Here is a 14268-nt window from a genome sequence, read left to right on the forward strand (position 1 = left end):
ATGTTTTCCTTTCGTATCCTGCCAAAAAATGCTGTACCCTGCCACTTCAATTCTAGTTATTATATCATCCGACGTCAACCACGTCTCAGAGATCCCAATAATTTTCGACCAGGTTGAAGCTATCAGCGCCACCAATCCATCCAACAAGCAAGGCCACCCTTAAAATTATCACGTTATGCTGTTTCTACATTAGTCTCAAGTGATAATTAGATAAATGAATTCTATAAGAATCTAAGAAGCCACTATAGCAAGTCCACGTGCATTTTTGTATATGACGACTTTAACTGCTAAAATTGGGAAGGACAGAAATCAAGACACCTTCGTCAGTCCCTTGGGATTAGGTAACAGAAATGAAGGAGGAGAGAAACTTCTAGAATTAGAAAGAAGCAGAAAAATCTTTCATTATGAATACACCCCCCCCCCAAAAAAAAAAACGAATAAAAGGTGGATTTGGGAATCCCCAAATAGTGATATAAGAAATGAAATAGACTACATTCTAACAGACTGCAAAAGAGTAGTTCAAGATGTAGGAACAATTGGCATAAAATATTTTTGACATCCATTTAGAACACCATGAGTCATCCTACAAACTGACCAAGAGAAGAAAGAAAAAATATGGGCAATCTCAAACATTTAGATCTCGATTTATTTAAGCAATCTGTTGATCAAATAAAATGGAACATTACCGCATATGACATTGACAAGGATTATGACACACTCCTGGAAAATTTCTCTAAGTGCATGGAAAATTCTTAAGTCAATCAAGAATACCCCAAAATAGAAAGACTCTCCATACAAACCTTGAATTTACTAAAAAAAAAGAGAAGAGAACTGAAAAATAAACCAAACTCATAACTTGAATATAATTGGGGGGGGTTACAAGTGGGGTCCCAAAGGGCTCAGCACTGGGACCTATACTGTTTAACCTTTGTATCAATGTCATTGTCAGTGGACTGCGGGGGGGATGTTCGGTTGTTTGCAGGTGATGTGGGGATGGGAGGGATTATTGGTAATGGTGCAGATGCGGCGACCCTGTTGGAGGATTTGAGTGAGCTAGATAGATGCGCAAATGAATGGGGTGTCAGTTTAATGCAGCAAAATGTAAGGTCTTGAGGTTTGGGAAACATCGATAGGATGCTGCATATTCTATGGGAGGAGTTATACTGGAGGGGATGGGGTGGACTGGAGGTCTTGGTTGGTGATTGATGAAGACCTGAAATTCAAGGGACATATTGCAAAGGTGGTGAAGTTAACACAGAGGATTGCTGCAATGATGAGAGGGACACTGGCCTGCAGAGATGAAAGAGTTGTCATTCCATTGTGTGGGATCCTGATCAGACCACACTTGGAGTATTATTCTCGGATTTGGTCCCCAAGATTTGGCGGAGATGAATTGACTGTGGGGGGAAGTGCAGAGGCAGCTGGCAAAGATGGCTTTGGGACTGTACAATGATAGTTATGAGGATCGGCTGAGGGAATGTGGACTGCAGAGTTTGGTGGATAGAAGGAGGAGAGGTGATATGATCGAGACTTTAAACTGTTGAGAGGCAGTTACAGGGTAGACATTGGAGAGTTCTTTCACTTGGTTGAGTGGCAGGGGTGGGGGTAATGATGGGGGCCATCCCTGGGGGTCGCGAGGGGAGAATGTGAGCAGGAGGATGGGGAATGGTTTCTTTGCATGGAGGGTGGTTGAACCGTGGAATGCATTTCTTAGGGGTGACCTCCCCTTGATGTGTCTTGATAGACTTTGTGTTTCTTAGGAAGGACCTCCCATGATGAGTCTTTTGACTCCATGGAGGCCTGAATAATATTATTATTTGCAAAGTATTAAGAAAGAAGATCCCAGAGGACTATCAAACCTATAGGGGGAAAAGACTGAGAAACGCTACTGAATCTAAAAAAAAAGAGTTGAAAGAGAATTAACTATGAAAAGGCCAATCCCAACAGTACTACTAGATCAAGATGAAGGAAGACACATAAACAGAACAAAAATGGAAAAGACAGTACAAGACTTCTAATGCCTTTTTGCATCAAAATATCCTTTGCCCAAACCAAAACTTGATAATATATATACGATGTACCAGAAGTGCTCCCAGGCAAAATAGAATATGCACTCAAAAACATGAAATACACCTCACAGCATTGATCAGATGAAAACTGAGGATATTCAACGAGGACCACAACTTTATAAAGCTTTGCATGAAAGATTTACCTGGTACCTAAAAGAAGGAAAAATACTATCAAAATGAAAGACACCAGAAACAATTCTTCTCTTCAAAAAAGGGACACAGAAGGCATAAAGAATTACCATCCTATATGTCTGCTATCACATATAATGTAAGTCAATGACAAAAATTATATCAAACAGAATCAAAAGAACTCTTCAAGAAAATAATAGTAAAGAACAAGTATTGAAAAAAGTGTATTCTACAATAAACCACATACAACTAGTCACCCAACTTAGTGAACAATGCAAAGAATACCAGATTCCTCCTCTTTGCTTTCTATTTATTGACTTTAAAAAAGCCTTCAACATCATAGAACATCATTAAATTCAACATCGTTAAATATTCTTCTTCTTCCTAACATGGAATTTAGGCCAAGTGGCCTGTTTCGGTCTCATGCCATCTTTTTCTTGGTCTTCCGATTCTTCTTTTTCCACTTATTTTGTATCTGTATAATATTTTTGATAGTCTGCTGTTGTCCATTCTATTTAAATGTTCTAGCCATTTTTGTTTATACTGTCTTATGTAGTAATTAATTGGTTTTATTTTCAGGGATTGTAAGATTTCTTCATTTGTTTTGTGGTCCAACTTGGTATATCCAGCTGTTTTTCTGAGGAACTTCATTTCTACTGTTTGAATTCGTTTTTCATGTTTCCTTTTCAAGGTCCATGTTTCACTTCCGTATAGTAGAGTTGGTTTTGACAAGACATTATATAGTCTGATTCTCGTGTGTTTTTGTACTAGGGATGGCTTAAATATATTATTTATTATGCCATTTACTTTGGCAAAGTTTGATATTTTAGTGTGTATGTCTTTTTCTTCTTCGTATGATAGATCACATCCCAAGTATCTGAAAATATTTACTTGTTCTAATATTTTATCATCTATCACTATTTTACTTTTTATTGGGTTTTCTCCTTTGAATGCCATTATTATTTTTTTTTTTCTTTAGATATTGTCATATTATATTGCTTTGAGATATCATTTAATGATTTTAATGATCTTTGTAAGTCATCTTCTGATGTAGCTAATACTATTTGATCATCTGCAAATAGTAGTGTATCTATCTTCATATGCGGGGTCATTTGTATACCAAATGGGTTATGCTGTTTCCAGATTGTTATAATTTTATATATATATTGAAAAGCAGAGGTGAGAGGATACATCCTTGTTGTACTCCTCTTGATATATCTTTCCATTCTGAGATGTGTTCTAATTTAACTGCTATTTTATTTCCTGTTTATATTTCTTGAATAGATTGTAAAAGTTGGTTTGGTATGTTTAAATTGGTTAATATTTTAAACAATTTTTGTCTACTAATTTTGTCAAAGGCTTTTTCATAATCAATAAAGGCCATGTGTGTTTCTTTTTGAAATTCTCTTCTCTTTTCTATAATTGTAAAGTAAAAATTGGATCTATGCAGGATCGACCTTTTTGGAAACCATTTTGTTCTTCTAGTAATTTGTTTACTACAATGCTGCTTAGTTTCTCCTTTAATATTCTTGCATATATTTTATATCCTGTATTCAGCAGGCTAATTCCCCTATAATTATTGCAATTGTCCTTATTTCCTTTTATTTTAGCAATTTTATTGCTAAATGGACCTCTTCTGCTGTGAGACTAGTCACTGCCCCGATCTGCACCTCTTGGATGTCCACAACTGCTGGGCCACCCGGGTTAAGAAGGTTCACAAAGTATTCCTTTCATCTGTGGAGGATATCCTTCTCGGTTGTTAAAAGTGCACCATTAGAGGCCTTAATTGCCCTTGTTGTGCACGATTTCCTCCCTCGAAGGCGGCAGATGGTCTGAAAGAATACTGTGTTTGCATTTGCATAGAATGAGTCTAATCTTTCTCCAAAGGATTCCCAAGCCTTCTGCTTTGCTGTCTTTACTGCCTCAGCATACTGCAAACACATCTTAGGTGACCTAACCCTAAGTCATGTTAGGCAGGACTCCTTTTTTGCCCGGACAGTTTTTTTTTACTTCTTGGTTCCACCAAGGTGTCCTTTTCTCACTGCCCGTTACCATGCCGAGCCACTTTCTGCCAGAGCATGGGAGTGCAGAGGCAGTGACAGCTGCTCTGAACAGCTTCCACTCCTCCTCAACATCTGCAGTATGCTTGGGAATCTCTAGATGTCATCTGCAAAATTCTTCCTCACAGCCTCATTTTCCAATGCCTCCCATTTCAGGCGGTATAGTGGCTTAGACCTACCAGCGTTGATGGTAGCATCTGGTTTCTGAAGCCGTAGAATGCACACAACAAGGTGGTGGTCAGTTGACAGTTCTGCCCCTCTCCTCACATGAACGTCCAACATTGAGGAAAATAGGTCTGCTGAGACTAAAAAGAAGTCAATCAGAGACCTTTGTTTTAGTGTATCCCTGTACCAGGTATACTTATGGACTTCTTGGTGCTGGAAGAAGCATTATGGACAAGCTGTTAGTACAACAGAAGTCCAATAATTTCAACCCATTCGTAGTCGTTGCTATTTCCGTCCTTTTGCAGAACCATTTCTTTGCGCTGCCCCTAAACACCTCCCCAAATGGGTAGCAGGCACAATGACGGAGTTTCCTCCAGCAGAGTGCTGAGGAGTGGTGTCTAAGGGAGACTGTAACATATTTTTGAACAGGTCCCTTTGCCTAAAACCAGAATGTGTCCCTTAGTAACCCATGTGACGGACGATGCGGTATGAATATTTTTTGATAGCTTGATCATGTTACAGTGTTTGATAATGTCCTGTTAGCACAAGACGAAAAGACATAGCAAAATAGGAAAGATTCCCCTCAAATACTCTAATAGCATTCGGGGGAAGGAGCAAGAAGAGAAGAAAGAAAGAAGAAAGGGAGGAAGAGGCGGGACCAGTCTACAGATAATATAACAGATGTATATTACATGAAGTAAGGCATGGTCCAGCATCAGGTACCTCGGGTTTGCCACGCCCGTACTCACTAAAGTGAGCCCCCTGAGGAAGCAAATATTATTTTTTCGAAAATTAAAAAATACTTCAAATAGTTTTTATTTGTCATTTTTAAAATGAAACTTTAAGAAATATAGAGCATTAATTGCCTGATCAGAAAATGATCTTCGCTTTGTAACAAATATAATTGATGTGGAAAAATTTCTTTCATTTTCTGTAGACGTTGGTTGAATTGTTAAGAGTGCGTCTACAAGCATCTTCAAGTTGGAATAAGAATGCATTGCTTCATATAAGCTCATTTCCTTCCTTAGAGAAGCAAATATTTTGTTTGCATGCATAAGGCTAGGCTTTGATGTCGAAAATGATATTGCTTTAGTCAATTCACTCTTCAGATTAGATTCTGATTTAATATCAGAACTCTCTGTAAGGACATCCTTTATTTCTTTTATTGGAACTTCTTCTGCTGTAAATGTTAATTTAAAAAGTCTTTCCATTAATGACTTCACCAATCATGCAATTTCATTGTTACTTGACAAGGCAAAAAATTCATCCTCTTCTATCTCACATAAACAACTAATGTTGCTCAAGTACTTTGTGAGAGACACAAGATCTCTATTTCTACGTTTAACCAATTGAAATTTTATTTCCATTTCCTTTAAAAGCATTTGGCACATTGAAGAATTCTGTTTTTCTAAATTACTGAACAGGAACTAAAATATTCCTTCACTTGTGAAAATATTAGCTTCTCTATTGCTTATGGCTTCAACTGCTAATCTCACAGATTGTAAGCAATTCAACATACTTCTCAATATTTAATAATACTCTTCTTACCATAAGTGATGGAGTTTCAGCTCTCATAAAACAGTCTAATTGGATTTACGATCTTTAAAAATCTCTCTATCACTCTCTCCAGTGTGTTTCAGCATGTTTTATAGCCAAAAATGACTTCTAGTTCCTGCGTTTCACTCTTGGTTATTTCTTGCTGTAAAAGAGAATTTTTTACTGGAGAATATGCTGAGAATTGTGCTAAGGAACTAACAGTGCCCTTGACCTGGCTTTTAAATGAAAGTCTGGCTGTGGGAAAGGTGCCCATGGAATGGAAGGAAGGTAAGATAGTGCCATTGCATAAGCGTGGTAGAAGACTGGAAGTATCTAATTATAGGCCAGTTTGTGTGTCATCAGTAGTTAGTAAGATCTTGGAGAGTAGTGAGGGACCATATACAGCATTGGGTAGATGAGGGCAATGTTATCAGTGAGAGTCAACATGGATTTGTGAAGGGACGCTCTTGTTTTAGCAATATGCTAGTCTTTTATATAAAGTTACAAGAGCATTAGATGAGGGAAAGGCATATACTGCCATTTGTCAGGTTGGTCAACTGGCTTCAGAATTGGCTGTCCGATAGGTATCAGAGTTGTGTATGGTGGGGCAGTTTCAAGGAGGCAGAGGATTACAAGTGGGATTCCACAGGACTCAGTACTGGGACCTAGATTGTTTAACCTTTATATCAATGACATTGTCCGTGGATGGCAAGGAGATATTCAGTTGTTTGCGGATTATGCGAAGCTGGGAAGGGTTATTAGTAATAGTGCAGATGTGGTAGCCCTGCAAGAGGATTTGAATAAGCTAGATAGATGAGCAAATGAATGGGGGGATGTCAGTTTAATGCAGCAAAATGTAAGGTCTTGAGGTTTGGGACACATCGATGGGATGCTGCATATTCTATGGGAGGAGTTGTACTGGAGGAAGTAGGAGAGACAAGAGATCTGGGTTTGATGATTGATAGAAACCTGAAATTTAGGGGACATATTGCAAAGGTAGTGAAGGTAACACAGAGGATTGCTGCAATAATGAGAAGGACACTGACCTTCAGAGATAAAATGGTTATCATTCCGTTGTATAAGACTCTGATCAGACCACACTTAGACTACTGTTCTCAGATCTGGTTCCCAGGATTTGAAGAGGATAAATTAACTGTGGAAAGGTTACAAAGGTGGATAACAAAGATGGTGTTGGGACTGTACAATGTTAGTTATGAGGATCGGCTGAGGGAGTGTGGACTGCAGAGTTTGGTGGATAGAAGAAGGAGGGGTGGTATGATTGAGACTTTTAAACTATTGAGAGGTGGTTACAGGGTTGACATTGGGGAGTTCTTTTGCTTGGTTGAACAGCAGGGAGTCAAGACAAGGGGCCATCCCTGGAAGTTATAAAAGAAAACTGTGAGCAAGAGGGTGAGGAGTGGTTTCTTTGCATGGAGGGTGGTTGAACCATGGAATGCATTGCCTGATGGAGTGGTGAAAGCGAGAACGGTCAATGCATTTAAGAAGTGGTATGATAGACTTTGTGTTTCCTAGGAGGGACCTCCCTCGATGAGTCTTGATAGACTTGTGTTTCTTAGAAAGGACCTCCACGACGAGTCTTTTGACTCCATGAAGGCCGGAATAATAATAATAATAATAATAATAATAATATTTAAATATTTTCATAATTCTTCATACGCTGCTAATTGCTGAAGCTAGATCATCTTGCAAATCATACTGATCAGCTCGGGCCACACCATCTAACTCAGAATCACTGTTATCATCTTTATCATATCCAGAATCTGTATTGAATTCACTATCACTGCTACAAGTCACTGATGCTTCACCTTTCAAATTTTTTAACATAAAATACTTTTCTTACAGCTAGATGTAGCGCATGGTTGTAGCAGTACTGTTGAATAGTCAGCGATAATTTTTCCATAACAGCTGCACCATCACTTGTAATTGCAACCGTATCGCTTTCAAGTTTTAACTGAAAGTTTTCTAATCTTTCCTGAAGCAAGGATAACACTTGTTCCACAGGACAGTTCTCATGTATTCTTATTAAACCAAGGTTCATGGAGGTCTCATTGCAGTATACGTGAACATTCATGTATCTGTGATTCTTGCAACTGGTCCACTCGTGTATTGAAATAATCAGTTTTTTTTATTATCACATGTGAATACTTCCAATTTCTGGATATACAGTTGTTTCACTTTACTATAACAATTATGTATTAGTGTCATAACTGAAGATGGACTTCTTGGCAACTGCATTCCTTTGCATTTGAAACTTTCCCTAATAAACTCACTTTTTGTGATGGCGTTGACTGATATCCCATCCAAGGCTGCTAATTTGCTTACATTTTCTTCTAAATCCAGTCCCTTGACATAATGTAAAATTGTCATTTGTCTCTTATAAGATGAAGGCATTGGCTCATCATTATTCAATTCAGACTGTTTTTTCCTTTTCATTCCATGAATGTATACTAGATGCCTATGTAGACCACTGGTTGATGATGCTTTGCATTGCAAAGTTTTGGAGCATATCTGGCAATGAGCTGATTCCTTATCTTTATCTTTTCTAAAATATTCCCAACATTCTTTATACTCTTTACTCATCGTGATGGCAATCTATAAAAAAATATTAAAATAGGAAAGTGAATGTGCTCAGACGTTAGAAATGCTCTCTCTCTTATCGTTTCTCCACAGGATAAAAGAAATAACAAAAGGCTACCTTTATTGAGTGTTCTAGCTTAAAAAAGTCTCGCATTTGAAGAGAATAGTGGTGATTTATTGCTAACTGGAATGAATTGATAAGCACAACAAAAGCCCATCATACAATGCAAACTTGCAAGAATGATGATAAAAAAAAATTAAAAAAAAAACTTAGCTCCGCAGTGTAATAAGGCTGAATTTAAAAACAAGCCTATATCCTATAAGCATAATAACAAACATAATTAAAGTTGATTGATTTATCGAAGTGTATTGTCAATGTTCGTTTTTTTAATGTTTGTTTGTTGTATTACTTTAAATTCATTAGCCTAGTAGATATCATTCCATCATCTTTGCGATGTACATACTCGTTTTCACCCTTTTTCAGAAAAAACAAACAAACAAAAAAACCCTCTGCCATTACATCATTCCCTAAATCCACTTGAAAGTTCGCGAAGGCTGAATTCTACAAAAGAGGAAATTCAAAGCAGTAAGATGTTAAAAGAAATTTTCTAATACATGATTCCACAAATGCTGAAGTCTGAGACCGAAGGAATACTCTGCGCTATGATGCTTGCGCTAACTTTTTCCAACTCAAGTATTCTTAGTATTTCTAGCCTGGCTCCCACTGATGAGACCTCAATAAAGGTCAAAACCGGTCTGGGTAGTGACCCCCTTGCCTTTAATACATAGCATCATACATCTCTTACAAGAGATGTGCTTTGCATTAAGGGAAAATGTTAAGAATAGTGATCAGAGCTTATCCACCTTTTACCATGAGTTGCCTTGGTCTTGCACTACGTGTGGGATCACCTAGACTTGCAATACTTGCAGGCGAACACTTGACTTACTTGTCTGTTTGCTTACTTTTTCTAGTAGCAAGGCTTATACGTTGGTCATACATAACTGGTAATTAGTTTACGGAATTAACAATGCATATAAAGTATATTAAAGAAAGGTAACTTTAATGAATAACTTCTATATTTCGGCAATGTCACGCTGCCATCTTCAGGAACATAAAGATATGGTATGTGCATGCAGGCACTAACAAAAGCAAACGAGGAAGAAAGCAAGAAACTAATATTGTTCCTAAAGTCCTAATGGTGCCCTCGGGTGGGCTAATTTGGTTGACTTGGCAGTTGGGCTGAAGGTCTCATAATGTAAGTCTCCCAAATTTGGGGTAGTTTCATGCACCCAAATTTGTTGAGGTTAGGAACGTTTTTTAGAGCTGCTGATGATTCCTTGAATAATCTTTCGTATTTAAACTTGCTGCAGTGCATTATTTTTGTTTTCTTCCAACGAATTTTATGGTGGGTATCTAAGGCATGGTCTGCCAGCCCAGAGCGACTGTACTGGTGAAACCGAATGTAGTCTTTGTGTTCTGAAATCCTGATATTTGCTTTTCTGCCTGTTTGGCCAAAGTAGGACAATTTGCAGCTGCGAGGGACCTGGTATACACCAGGTAGGTCTAGGGGAAGTGGTTGGTCTTTGGTAGAGCGGATTAGGGATGCCAACTTTTTATATGGTCTGTAACAAGAAGTAATGTCATATTTTTTGAGGATATTGGTTATTTTCTCAGAGGTGCCCTGGATGTAGGGGATGGTGATAGATTTAGTGTAATCTTTATTGTGGAGGGGGGTTGTGGTTTACTGGTTTTAGTATTTTTTGGATTTTTTTGGGGTTATAGCCAATGGCTATAACCCCAAAAAAAGTGTTGCGGATGTGGTTTAGTTCAGTAGTTAGGGCCTTGTCATCTGAGCAGATTAATTTTGCCTTGTTATATAGTGTTTTTATAACCCCATATTGTTGTGAGGGGCGGGGGGATTGCTGGTGAATGTATCTGCCAGTATGGGTGGGTTTTCTGTAAACAGAGAAAACCAAAAATACATCAAGTTGGCGAGTGATTAAAGTGTCTAGGAAGGGGGAGGGTGTTGTTTTCCTCTTTTTCTATGGTGAACTGGACTCTGAGGTGTTGGTTGTTTAAGTGTGTTAGGAAGGAGTGGAGTGTGTCTGAGCCATGTGGCCAAATAGTGACACATCATCCATGTAATGAAGCCAAATAGTGGGTTTTTGTGGGGTGGAGTTTAAGGCTTTCTCTTCAAAGGTCTCCATAAAGAAATTGGCCAAGGGTGGGGAAAGTGGTGAACCCATGGCTGTCCCCTCTATCTGTTTGTAGAAATTTTTTGCCAAACGAAATAGCAAGAGTTCATTGTGAACTGAAATAGGGCTGAGATATTGGGAGGAAACTTGGCTTGGATGAGCTCTAAGGTTTCTTTGAGTGGGACATTAGTGAATAGGGAGGAGACATCAAAATTGACCATTTTGAACAAATAATCATTCAAAAGTAAAACGAGCCACATGATGTTACATTGCTACACACTAAAATGAGGTAAATGGCAGTATATGCCTTTTACCTCTTAAATTTCATCAAATTGATGAATAAATTATAGGTATCAATTCACAATTTCATACAACAATTTTAATTCACCATAAGATCAGTAGGTTGTAATGAGATATTTTTTAATTTGCTTAAGAAATCAGAAGAGTTTTTCAAAAAAGAGTGTGATTTGCCTATATGTGATTTCAAGGATTTCGCTAAATATTTGGTTATGTGGTAAGTAGGTGAATCAATACAGTGAACACATAGGATGGAAACGTTACATTTATTTACTGACATCTTCCCACAAGATATCGTAAAATTATTCGATTTCATGATACACTCTGGATATTTCTTGTGTCAAAACAAATTCTACAACCAAGTAGAAGGAACAGCCATGGGAAGTCCACTTTCACCTGTTCTAGCCAACTTTTATTTGGAGCATCTAGAAGACATCCTTTTTTCATCTATATACCGTCAACCTTCCTTTTGGGTTAGATATATATATATATAGACATTTTTTCAGTGTTGTCTCACAACAGAGATTCCTTAATTTCCTTTTCAGCCAAAATCAATTCTTTACACCCTTGTATCAAGTTTACCATGGAGATTGAAAGAGACAAGTTATCCTTTTTAGACATCCTTCTCATCTGCTCACCTTCAGGTATTCTGACAACAACAGTTTACAGAAAACCCACTTTTACTGGATGTTACATTCTCAAACAATCTGCTCATTATCTTCTTCTTCTTCTTCTGCAGCTTCTCCCATTTATGTGGGGTCAATGTTGATAATGAGTCTCCTCCACACCTTCCTGTCTTGGGCTGTCACCACATCCAAGTTCTTCATCCTCAAGTCCTCTTCTACCAGCTCCCTCCATCTCTTCTTTGGTCACTCACGCTTCCGCCTTCCTTGCACATCCATCTGCATGACTCTTCTTCCCACATATTCGTCCTCCCTCCTCATCACATGACCAAACCATCTCAACCTTGCCTCCTGTATTTTTGCTCCTAAGTTCGTAACTTTCGCTGTTCCCCTGACATAGTCATTTCTCAGACGATCCTTTCTGGTCACACCACACATCCACCTAAGAATTCTCATCTCTGCTACTTCCATCCTGCTGATGTTATTTTTCCTCAGGGCCACAGTTTCTATAGCATATGTCATAGCTGGCCTCACTACTGTCCTATAGATTTTGCCTTTCAGATTGATCGGCACCCTCTTATCACATAACACTCCAGCCATCTCCCTCCAGTTCCTCCAACCCGCTTGTATCCTGCATCCCACTTCATTCTCAGCTCCTCCATCTTCTTCCACTGTTGAACCTAAGTATCTAAAGTCTCTCACCTTCCTGATGACATTTCCTTCCAGCTCCAGATCTGTCTCCTGTCTGCCACCCACTGTGCAACACATATACTCTGTCCTACTTCTGCTCAGTCTCATACCTCTCTCTTCCAGTACTTTTCTCCATCTTTCCAGTTTAGTTCCTGCTTCTTCTCTTGAATCTGCACACAGCAAGATGTCATCTGCATACAACATCGTCCAAGGTGCATCTTCTCTCACCTCCTCTGTTACCACCTCCATCACAATATTAAACAGAAATGGACTTAATGCTGACCCTTGATGCAAGCCAACTGTTACTTGAAAACTTTCTGTCTGTCCCAGACAGGTCCGAACACTTGTCTTCACATTTCTGTACATTTCCGGCACCAACCTGACATATTTCTCTGGAACCTTCTTCTCCCTCAGACACCTCCAGACTTCTTGCATTGGCACTCTATTGTATGCTTTCTCCAGATCAATAAATGCCAGATGTAGCTCCCTTTGTTTCTCTCGATACTTTTCCATCATCTGCCGTAACCCAAAGATAGCATCTGTTGTTGATCTACCAGGCATGAAGCCAAACTGTTCCTTTGCAATCTCCACCTCCTTCCTCAATCTACTAATAATCAGCTCTTCTAATGCTATCACCAAATCCAAAACTCTTGAACCTCTTGTTCCCTCTATTACATGTTACCTAAGACATCTGTCCCTCAAAAATTCCAGAAATTCCATTCCCTTATTACTACATGCATTTTCCTCTTCCCAACTTATACTGCTGTAGTTAAAATCTCCCATAGCAATCATTCTTCTTGCACTTGCCAAGCTCAAGTGCCTAAACATCTCCTGCTCCCTACCCTCTGTGCTCCATGGCTTGTAGCAACATCCCACTAAATATCTTGTCTTGCCCACTTCTACCTCATACCATATGCTTTCAAAACTATTAGTGTCACTGCCTTCCAAAGCCCCCACTCTTAGAGGACATAAGTCATCACTTATCATAAGCAGTACTCCACCAACATGTTTTCCTTTCGTATCCTGCCAAAAAATGCTGTACCCTGCTACTTCTATTCCTGTTATTATATCATCTTAATTTTTTTTAAATACAAAACTGATTTTGATATAGTTAAAATACAAGAAAATCTTACCTCACAATCTATCTGTATATGACTAGGAAGGCTGCAATTTTCTTGAAAATATGTTTTAAATTTATTTTTTAGAGAGACAATTTCAAGATTTAGAACTTCACGACGCTGTTCCATAAGCTTAAGATTTTCTTCGGCTTTTGCTTTCTGAAATGCTTGTTCAATACTAGGAATGTCTTCTCTAATAATGTCAGGAACTTCCGTTTTCTAAATGAAATGACAAAACCAGCAACATGTGCATAAAATTTAAAGCTATTATTAAGTAATCAACAATAAATGTATGGAGAAAGGTTTTTTTCTTTATGATAAAAGAAACAAAAAGAAAAAAAAATTAATGAAAATATCATCAGAGATTTATTTTAAGCTATTAACACAATAACTTATTTGAAATCCAGAAATATCTGGATTTCAAATCAGCATCTTCAGAGTGCAAAACATTTGTCACAGAACAAGTGTTAGTGGCAATTAGTGATGAAGAATATGGATGAACTTTTTCTTGAATCACATCAGATCTATTAGCTCATCACTTGCCTCTGAACAACAAGCTATGGAATGGTTTAGAGAAACTCATATGGTCACTCCTGATGTATTCAGAACATTTCATCACGTTTGGAATAAAGGCCTGCTCAATGAACCATAATCCTTTGGTTCAGTGAGCAGTTGAGCAGTTACCTATCCTTTGTAATTGGGCTGCAGCTTCTTCTCAGGTGTCACTGTAAATGGCTAATTCTCCTCAGATATTCTAGTTTGTCAATGCTGCAATACCTAGGGCTCT

The 14268-nt window shown here is 38.3% G+C and overlaps 1 protein-coding gene across 1 annotated transcript in view; it reads right to left on the reverse strand.

The window, feature by feature from the left end:
• Positions 1–7630: 7630 nt before the first annotated feature.
• Positions 7631–14268, reverse strand: part of LOC150095208 (cilia- and flagella-associated protein 44-like) — a 214616-nt gene continuing 207978 nt past the window's right edge. Inside the window, exons 9-11 of the mRNA XM_090410620.1 lie at positions 13497–13700; positions 8251–8572; positions 7631–7785 (exon numbers count right to left, since the gene is read on the reverse strand). Coding sequence (XP_090266746.1) covers positions 7631–7785; positions 8251–8572; positions 13497–13700 — 681 coding nt within the window. The remainder of the gene's footprint in view (positions 7786–8250; positions 8573–13496; positions 13701–14268) is intronic.

This window comes from Typopeltis vanoorti, chromosome 20 (genome assembly GCF_054136105.1).
Source record: "Typopeltis vanoorti isolate ZY-2024b chromosome 20, IOZ_Tvanoo_1.0, whole genome shotgun sequence".
Lineage (NCBI taxonomy): Eukaryota > Metazoa > Arthropoda > Arachnida > Uropygi > Thelyphonidae > Typopeltis > Typopeltis vanoorti.